This window comes from Neospora caninum, chromosome V (assembly GCF_000208865.1).
Source record: "Neospora caninum Liverpool complete genome, chromosome V".
Classification (NCBI taxonomy): Eukaryota; Apicomplexa; class Conoidasida; order Eucoccidiorida; family Sarcocystidae; genus Neospora; species Neospora caninum.
This window is the reverse complement of record NC_018391.1, coordinates 275,131-284,289: the sequence shown is the minus strand read 5'-3', so window position 1 is coordinate 284,289 and position 9,159 is coordinate 275,131. Positions and strand designations below refer to the sequence as shown.

The 9,159-nt window shown below is 58.1% G+C and overlaps 2 protein-coding genes across 2 annotated transcripts; one reads left to right on the top strand and one right to left on the bottom strand.

Moving 5' to 3' along the window:
* Nucleotides 1–458: 458 nt before the first annotated feature.
* Nucleotides 459–1,343, bottom strand: NCLIV_012590 (conserved hypothetical protein; the record flags this gene model as incomplete). Its single annotated transcript, XM_003881445.1, has 1 exon — nucleotides 459–1,343. The coding sequence occupies one exon, from the start codon at nucleotides 1,341–1,343 to the stop codon at nucleotides 459–461; it is 885 nt and encodes a 294-aa protein (XP_003881494.1).
* Nucleotides 1,344–1,970: 627 nt separating this feature from the next.
* NCLIV_012580 (conserved hypothetical protein) lies at nucleotides 1,971–6,582 on the top strand (the record flags this gene model as incomplete). Its single annotated transcript, XM_003881444.1, has 4 exons — nucleotides 1,971–2,050; nucleotides 3,082–5,284; nucleotides 5,636–5,705; nucleotides 6,089–6,582. The coding sequence occupies 4 exons, from the start codon at nucleotides 1,971–1,973 to the stop codon at nucleotides 6,580–6,582; spliced, it is 2,847 nt and encodes a 948-aa protein (XP_003881493.1).
* Nucleotides 6,583–9,159: the final 2,577 nt, after the last annotated feature.

Here is a 9,159-nt window from a genome sequence, read left to right as displayed (position 1 = left end):
CATGTCTCCGTTTCCCATCCTTTTCCCGTTGCCTTCCTCTTGCCTCTTCCTCCTCGTTTCTCTCGTCTCCTCCGGTGCGTGTCCCCCCGTGCGCCTCTGGTTTCCATTCGTCCGTCCCCTCTTTACTCTTCACCCCCTCAAGCCCAGCCCTTCCGTGTCTGTCGTTCGCTGTCCCCGTCGCCAAGGACTGCTCTCGACTCTCTTCTCGCGCTACCTCCCCCAACCCCCAGAATCGTTTGGCTCCGACAACGAAGACTGTGCACTAAGTCGCATCCTGACCATGCCCCCATCTGAGCAGGCACTGCCTCTCAGGAAACACATCCGGGGTGCTCCGCACGGTCATCCTCCTTCCCTTGCCGTTCCTTCTCCGCTTTCTCCCTTTTCTCGCGTCTTGCTGCTGTTCTCTCTTCTCTTCACCGCCCGTTCTTCTCTCGGAACCTCGCGCAAAGATCCCCGCGTCAGAGCCTCTCGGCGAGGCGGCGTGTGACGGTACGGAGGTGGTTGTATACTTTGCCGGGCGGCGCGCCGAGGACGAGAGAGCATATCGAGTGTCTAGCGAGTTTGATGTTTTCGAAGGAGCCGAGAATGTGGATTCGGCTGTCTGCAAAGACGAGACGCGTGCGCGTGGCGTTCTCTATTGCGTACTTGGTTTTCCCGTCGCGCCCGTTCAGACGCGCAATGCATCTGCTCAGGTGGTCCCCGTTCAGCCGCTTCACGTCTTTGATTTCGAAAGACTCGATGAACAAATCGTCGAGACGCAGCAGCGCAATCGCGTCGCGCACCTCGAAGCCCAGAAGGAAGGCCCGCACAAAGTCGCTGCCTTTCTGAAGCATCGAGCTGTTGGGCTGCGCGCTCTCGCTCCGCGCACCACCCTTCGTCCCGGGGTCGCCCACGCGCGTTCTCAACTCGACACAGCGCCGTCGCAGATTCATGCGAACTTGCAGCTTCAAGTGCGTCACGAGTGGCTCCAAAATCTCCGTCCACTGCTTCCGCAACGGCGACATGCGGTGGGGCGGGACGAGCAGGCGGCGCACCTCGAAGCGCACCGTGGACTTCTTGGCCGAAGACGCTTTCACCGCAGCCGAGGGACGAGCAGACGCCGACACAGAGGGAACCGTGCGCGAGTCGGAGCCCGCAGGCTGCGGAGCGTCGTCTTCTTCCTCCAGGCCGGTCGTCACGGTGAGGTCGTCGTGGGCGGGCTGCAGGACGTCGAGTGATCCGGAGACAGGGTCGCCAGCCTCGTACGGCGCGGCGCCTGTCTCCTTTTGGAGCCGGTCCTTCCGCGCTCGCGCTCGACGCCTGACGGGGACAAACCCCTGGTCATCGTCCATGGCGGCGTCCATCGCAGCGAGGCAAGCGGAGAAAGAGCGCGAGGAAAATGGGCGAGGAAAGCCGAGAAAAGAGGCCGCGAGTCGCCTCGAGTCGCCTCGTAGCGTATTGACTTGAGGGGAGCGCGAGGCAGTTTTGCGAGTACGCGGCTGAGGAGCCCCGCGGGAAACCAGCGACGGAGAGAAGAGAAAAACCGAAAGAAAAACGAGAAAGACGAGGTAGGGGAATAGCGATTGAGGAGAGATGTCGAAGAGAGGAAGGTTCTTGTTGTTTCGTGCGTGGAGAAGAACAGCCGCGTAAATCGCCGGAGAGCCCGCGGAGCACCGGGCCCCGGGGGGAGTGAACAAACAAGAGGTTCGTCACGGAACGCAAGCAGCCAGTATGAAATACATCCACGAATTTACGTCCAGGTTCTCGCTTGTTTAGTAGAGAAGCGAAACGGAGAGGAGAGCGCAAAACGAGGCAGCGCGAAGTCGATGCGCGGAGACATAAACCGACGAACGGGCGACGAGGCGGACCACAAAGCAGAGAGAGTCAGGGAAAACGACAGACACAACGCAGAGGCCGCAGAGAGGAAGGGAAAGCAAGAAGAATAGAAAGCAGAGCAACGCAGATAAAGACAAAGGCTCTCGTTGTTTCCGATGCCGTCGGTGGGGCAAAAGGGTCAGCGGCTCGATGGGGAGTCGCCGCGAGAAAACTGCATGCGCGCGCCTGACGCAGCGTGAGGCACGCAGCAAGGAGACTCTGCGAAGCGAGGAGACAGACCGAGAGACACAGAACTTGATCCAGTAAACAAAGACATTCAAGATTTGAATCGGTAGTCCAACTCGAAGTAAATGCTTCCCATAAAAAGCTTACAAATAATCCTGTCTCCGAGACGACCATTCCCAGTACGACGCTACTGATCGTACTAGCATCTGAGAAGTCGTTTTCTCTCGCTGTACACGCTCGGCCAGACACCCTCACTTGGAGAAGAAGTGTCTTGTTCATCCTGTGTCGTCAACTTTGCCTTTTTTTCCTCTTCTTCTTTTCCTCCCTTACCTTTTCCCCCCCGTGTGTCCATCTTTTCCAGGGAATCGAATCCGCGAGAATAAAACGCCGGAGAGGTGAGAATCGAAAACGAGTTCGCGAGTCTCCGACTGTGGCTCTCCCCTGGAAACGATGCGCAAGAGACCTCGGGGAAAAAAGCGGCCGAAGCAGTCGACGAGGAAAATGGAGATGGCCTCGCGGGCCCCGGCTTCTCCGGGTAGACAGAGCCAGTGTCTCGCCCTGCGAAAGAACACGGTTCCTTTCGAGTCGCAAGAACCCTGTCCGTACACCGATTTCTGTTCCTGCCATAGAACAACTTAACCGTTTGCTGTCTCCGCTACTTGATCGAGGCGACAACATGCGTCTCTGGAGCTTCTTTCAAGCTCGCCATGCCCAGGCTGGCGCCACGCTCAAACACACGTTGAGGAAAAGAATTTACCCTTCGGGACGTGGTCCTTCTCTCTCCGCTCTGCCTTCTACGTCTGCGTCTTGTCGATCTCCATCTTCTCCTTCGCCGCCCTGCTCCTCGCCTTTCTCTCCTTCTTCATCCTCGTCTTGTTCCTCTCCATATTCCTCCTTTTCTTCTTCTCCTTCTTCTCCTTATTCACCTCGGTTACCTTCCGCTCCCTCTTCTTCATCGTCCTCTTCGCCGTCTTCTCATGCTGTTCTCTTTCCTTCTTTTCCTCCCTGGCCTCCGGCTCTGGCTTCGTGCACGCGCTTCAGCGGCACTTTAGAGTCTCTTCCTGGCCCATCTCGTTTGCCTTCTCTTCTTGTTCCCCTTCCTCCGGTCGCCCTGCACTCTTCCGCTCTCTCCGGGCGTTTGTCTTGCACGCCTCAATTCGGCTTCACCTCGCCCTCGCTCTTTTCGTCCCCACGCTTCTCTTCCCAAGGCCGCCCTCGGGGCGCGACGCGCGCCGCCGCGCTGGCGGTGGAGGCGGTCGACCGTCTCGCGTTTCTCGCGGCGTCGGGGAGACCCTTGTCGGCTCTCCCCTGGCGACGTGCAACTTTGCATTTGCGCGATCATTTAGACAGCCTGGAGTTGCCGCTGCATGCGCCGGTTATCGCCCAGGCATTCGTGCTTCTCGGGTGGCATCGGCCGCTCCGACACAGTTCTGTTCTTCTTCGTCTTCTCCTCCTCCACGTTCTGCAGAAACCTGATGCAGCCTCCGCTATCTACTCTGCACCAAACGCGGAAGTTGTCGAGCGTCTTGTGCAATCTACTGCATCTGAGCTCCTCTCCACATCTCTATCTTCTTCGTTCCCGCCCTTCTCTTCTTCCCATTCACCTTCCTCATCTTCTTCATCTTCATCGTCTTCATCCTCATCTTCTTCATCCTTATCTTCTCCGGTAGCATCATTCTTGGAGGCTGCTTCACAGTCTTCGTGCCCCGTCCCCGGCTACGTTCGCGAGCGAGATGGAGAAAACGAGGAAACGGTAGGGACCGGAAGGCTCCTCAGCGGGGCGCAAGTCGGTGCGGCCAGCATCGTCTCGGGCGGGTGGGCGACGGATTTCTTTTCCGATGAAGATAAAATCTGCATTCTTCTCGGCTACCACCAAGCAGCCTGCGTGCGCCCTGTTCTGCGCTCGTTGTCGCCCATCCTCTTCCGTTTGTTCCTCTTCTCCGACTCCGACCAGTCTCGGCTGTCCAGTCCGGCTGCCTGCGCTCCTGCTCCGCGCCCTGCTCAGTGGGTTCTGGACCTCGACAAGAAAGCGGGCGCTTTCCAGAATACCATTCCGCGTTTGGTGAGGGAGGACAGTTTCAATGATGGACAGCGCGTCCTCGAGGAGGAGATTCGCCTTCTGGACATGCTCGCCGCCGCCCTACCCGCCGTTCGTTCACGCCCGAGGGGACAGGGTCCCCCGGCCCAAGGAGACACTCTGGGAAGCCCCACAGAGGCGGCGAAGACGCCAGAGACCAGCGAAAACGAGGGAGAATTAGAAAAGAAGGGGAGGCAGGACAGGACGTCGGATTCCGAAACGCTCAGCGTCAGTCGACCAGCGGACAAATACGGAGACGCGTCTCTTCCGTGCTTGGAAAGAGTCGTGTGGGGTTATTTAGAGCGATGCTGCGACCGGGCGGTGGATTTTGAGCGAGACGCAGGCTCCCAAGGCAGACGGGAAAACCTTCCGTTTCTCCCTCTGCTCGCGACGGCGGGGACGCACATTTTGTTGCATTTTCTGCGCTCGGCTGAACAGACACACTTCCAGCATGGGACTGGACACGCTACGCGGGAACGCGCGATGTGTCCCAGGCGGGGCCAGCGAGGAGTCGCCGGAGAGAGAAGGACCGTCGGAGATCGCGGCAACGCAACCTGCGATCGCGCCGGCTCGTCGGCCTCTTTGCCGACGAAGCCCGCGCCTCCACAAAGACAGGAACTCTCGATCGAAACACCAGACGACGCCAAACGCGACGCGGGAGAATCACGTGAGTTGGAGGCTTGTGAGTCCGGCGGCGAGGGCGCGTGGGGAGTCTCCTCACTGCGTCGGCTTCGGCAGACCGCTTCTCGCCTCCAGCGGATGCTGCTTCGGTCGTCTCTCGGCGAGTTTTCGCATGCAGAGGCGCTCGTCGCCCTCCCCGCCGCAGCGGTCGCCCTCGACCAAGTGCAGCGCGGTGTCGCGTCTCTCCTGGAGCAAGCAGACGGAGACGATCCTGGTGAATCGCTTCGCGAGACAGGCCACGAACACGTGGAGACGCCGGCCCCGGCGGGGGACGGGAGAGAAGGCCCGGCAAGTGGAGGTGACAGGGCGTCCGAGGACAGGCGTTTCTTCTGGGGCGAGAGAACGGCGAGGGAGGCGCTCAGAGAACAAACAGAGGAACGGCGAGCGCTCGGGCACGCCCTCAAGGCTCGCGTGTTCCAGGAAGCCGATCGCAGAGAAATGAAGGCCACGCTGTTGGCCGGCGACGTCGTTGAGTGCATGAACGCAGTGAGGCAGACGAACGACGACGTGCGACGGGCGCGTTCTGAGTTTGTGAACACAGAGGGGACTGAAAAGGAGTGGACGGAGAGTCTCAGAGAGAGAGGGACGAAGTGGGGGCGAGCGCGCCACAGCCGGCGACGCCCCGCAGCCAGCAGGCACGTGCGAAGAAGAAAGTGGGCGACGGGCGCAGGTGTGCTTTCGGGGGTTAGCGGAAGACGTGGTGAACGAACAAGGCTGTTGGGGAAAACGGAAGTCTCAGTCTTTCTTCGGTTCCTGGTTTGCGGGAATCAGCACGCCAGTTTAGGAATCGCCGTTGTGTGTTTCGCTGGTGCTTGCGATCTTCTCTTTCTCTGCCAGGTCGTCAGAGTCCGCGCGGCGCGTCCCTCAACGGTGGCGCTGCTTTTGAGAACTCTCTGCAATCGAACAGGTGAGGGCGCTGTATGGAACCTTTTGTCTCGCCCGCGTCGTCGTCGATTGTCCGAGCCAGTGCATGGCCTCAGCAACGCAGCTTGAGGATGGAGGCTGCTCGGAGCGAGAGTGGGTATATCAGGGATCACTGAGAGAGAGACCCAGAAACTTGGAATATCTGGAGCGGCATGGCGCACACAGAGGAGGTGCGAGAGAGAGGTAGGGGTGGTAAGAAGGGCCGGAAAGGTAAAGAGAGAGAGAGTGGTGACTGGGTTGCCGCCACGACTGCTTCTTGTACTGTCCCTTTCGTTTGCCTGCATCGCGTGCGTGTCTCTTGGGGGCGTCGGCTTTCTCTTTCGCCCTGGCGTCACGCGTGCTGGCAACATGTTTGCATTTCTTCAGACGACTTTTCCGCGGAGCAGAGGGAAGATCTTTCCGAGGGTCTCCGGCTTCTCCACGTCTCGCTGCAACGGCAGTCGCCGTCACAGCGCGCGCGGCCTCGAGGGCCCTTGGCCTTCTCGACGCTAGTTGGGCGCCAAAGCCGGGAGGCGAGCGACCGTGAGGACGCACCGCTCAGCCGGAGGGGCGGGGGGAGCGGGATGCGAGGCGAAGGCGCAAGAATCGAACGCGTGCACTCGAAGACGGTTGAGGCGTTCCCTGTGTCGCTGATAGGTTCTCAAGAAGTTGCTTTCTTCCCAGTGGACGCGCGTGGAGCGCATGCGCAGGCGCCGGGAGCAGCCGGGGGGGGCGGAAAGGGGCTGGGGGCGAAAGAGGAAGACGCGGTGGCGAGCGGAGATCTGCAGCAAGTCATTGCCTTCCTCGAAAGGGTTCGGGAACAGAAAATCTTGGAAAGGAAACATCGATCTCTCATTTCCTGGAGCAATCGCAGGTGGTAATACGGCGGGGGCTGGCGCCGGAGGGGGGGGGGTCGTGAAACACAGGAACAAGAAGCTCTAAACCACTTTCTGGAGATATCGCTGCTGCCAGGCACGAGAGCAGGGACGCATCCTTACTCCGAGTTCGAACATGCGTGAAACGCGAATTTCAGCGGCAAAGACGCTCTGCGCATATAGAGGAAGAGACGTTTTTCGACGCGTTTTTTTAAGTACTTTCGGAATGAATTGTGGAAACGTGTGTGCACGTGCATAATCGCAGTGACGCCTGGCTGGGCAAATATTTGGTTGAAGTCTATGCCATTTCAATTGGAGGCGACGCCTAAACTCATGTGTATGTACACGTATGTCTGTATATAGAGATAGGCGTGTATATTTCTTTGCTGCGCGAGAAAAGCGTATGGCAACAGAATCATTCCGAAAGCGTTTTTTTCAAGCTCGCCCACGCAGTTGACTGCAGAGGCATACAGTACCCCCCGGTAAGCATAAACATGAACACGAGGCCGGAAGTTGGGCACGGCGTGAACGATAATCCAGAGCGCCTGGCGGCAGTCCGTGGGACATCAGGATCGTGTCTGTTGCCGTCTGGTGTTTCTTTGCAAGCTCGCCGTTAGACAAGGACTACGCGGCGATGAGAGGTAGGAGCCTGTGCTGCGGCCATGAGCTGTACAGAAGCCCACGGATTGTAAACTTGCAATCGAAGAGAGTCCAATGTGACGTACAAAAAGCTGTACTCGTGAATGTGCAGTCCGTCGCGCGACGCTCTTCGTAGCTTCACAGACATGAAACTCTGAAATGACTCTCACTACACACCTAGACAGCAAGCGTCAACACGGAGGGGAGTGCCTAGTTTCTGGACTCACACTGTCACAACCAAACCGGTGACTGGGTTTGTTCGGTTCCAAAGTCGGAACAAGTGAGCATATGATCTTTCACCCGGCGCCTGTAGCCGTGTTGTTTTCGCTGCATGTAACCACGTGTCTTTCCTGCGTCGGAGGGATGGGTCTCCTGGTCCGAGCGTCAGGCACACGATGCCCTAGCTTCGCGCGGGGGTGACTCTCCGTGTAGGTTCCGCGTTTTCTTCGGCCTCCAAACCATATTTAGTGACTATACACGCCAAAATACAGAGAACCAACTCACTCCTGTGTGTCGCATGCTCTCTGCGTTTTCTTTTCCGATCGTGGCAAGCACAAATTCATACAAAGCCGTTGATCCCACTGCCCCAGCTCTCGCTCCCCGGAGAGCAACAATCCTCGAGTGAACTGGTACTTCGCCGCTTTCAGCTTCGCCACTACATGAGACTCTTATCTGCCTTTCCGTTTTCTTCTTTTTGCCGTTCCATTTTGCTTGTTCTAGCCGATAGGGCTCTCGAAGCCGAGACGGGCGGGCGCTGTGGCGTCTGTTCCTAGACCCTGGAAAACCCGTACAGCGGCGACTCGCGGTCGGCGGAATCGAAAAAAACGAGAGACGGGGGAATCTTCGACGCGAAATGGATACGCGAACACCACTAGATCCTCGTTTATCCCGAAATGGGTCGCAGGCGTTACGGCATTATGCGGAGAAGTGTGCGGAAGTATTTCAGCAAGCTACAGAGTTCGTGTGCAGAAAAACCATCTGCGACTCCTTCACCTGGCGCCTCGAGCGGCCTACACAATCGAGCAACCGAGACGCGTTCTCGAGAGGGTACGGTGTTGTTGAATTTCTCCGCCTATTACCCGCAGGCACAAACATGCATGTGACTGAGCGCTGTGCTACCAAAGCAGTCGCCAGCCGTCCAACCATGAAATTCGACGTCCTGGAAAAGGCACCAGCAGCGTTTTTTCTCCAAGTGATGGACTTTTTTGGGCGATGCGGGAGGTGCGGTCCTCAGCCGCTTGGTGTGTTTACTCGGCGAAGCGGCTGTACAAGGGATATTTCCCTCGCAGCACGCATTTAAATTCTTTTCGAGGCCGTCAGCTGCACTGCAAAGGAATCCCTAAAGGCGTGGTTCGTTTCCCGTCGGAGACGCAGCAACACTTTCTCCCTGACCTCGTGGGATTTCCGGGCTCCCGCCCTTGCCTTTCCTAAAACCTGTACAAAGACGCTGCTCTTCTCAAGTTTCTTAACGTTTTGCGAGATGCTGGGTCTAACGGAACTAAAGAAAGTCCAGGCCTTCGTCGCCACTTTGGCGTGTTGAAACGTGGCGGTCTTTTTCGCGAGCGCCGTCCCGGCATGGAAACACCGGCTACACACGCAGAGAGCATGGGATACGTCTCTCTCCCTTCTGGCTGATTTGTTACTCCTTGACTCAACCCCTGATTGTCCTTCGTGTTTTTTGCTGAATCGCCTCCCCTCTGCGGTGTATCCGAAGCTCGCGTGTGTCATGGAAACCGGTCGAAAGCCACCGAGAAGCGGATGGGCTCGGCGCGCTTCTGTGCGCCGGCTTCGCTCGTAAACGGAACACCAGGTCGCCCTCCGTGCGCTTTCTTTAAGGCGTAAAAAGATCCTGCGTTCGCTGGCCTGCAGAACGCTGGGGGGAATCCTGCTTGGGATTCCACGGTTGCCACTCTTCTGTCGATCTTACTTCGAGGGTTTCCCGGC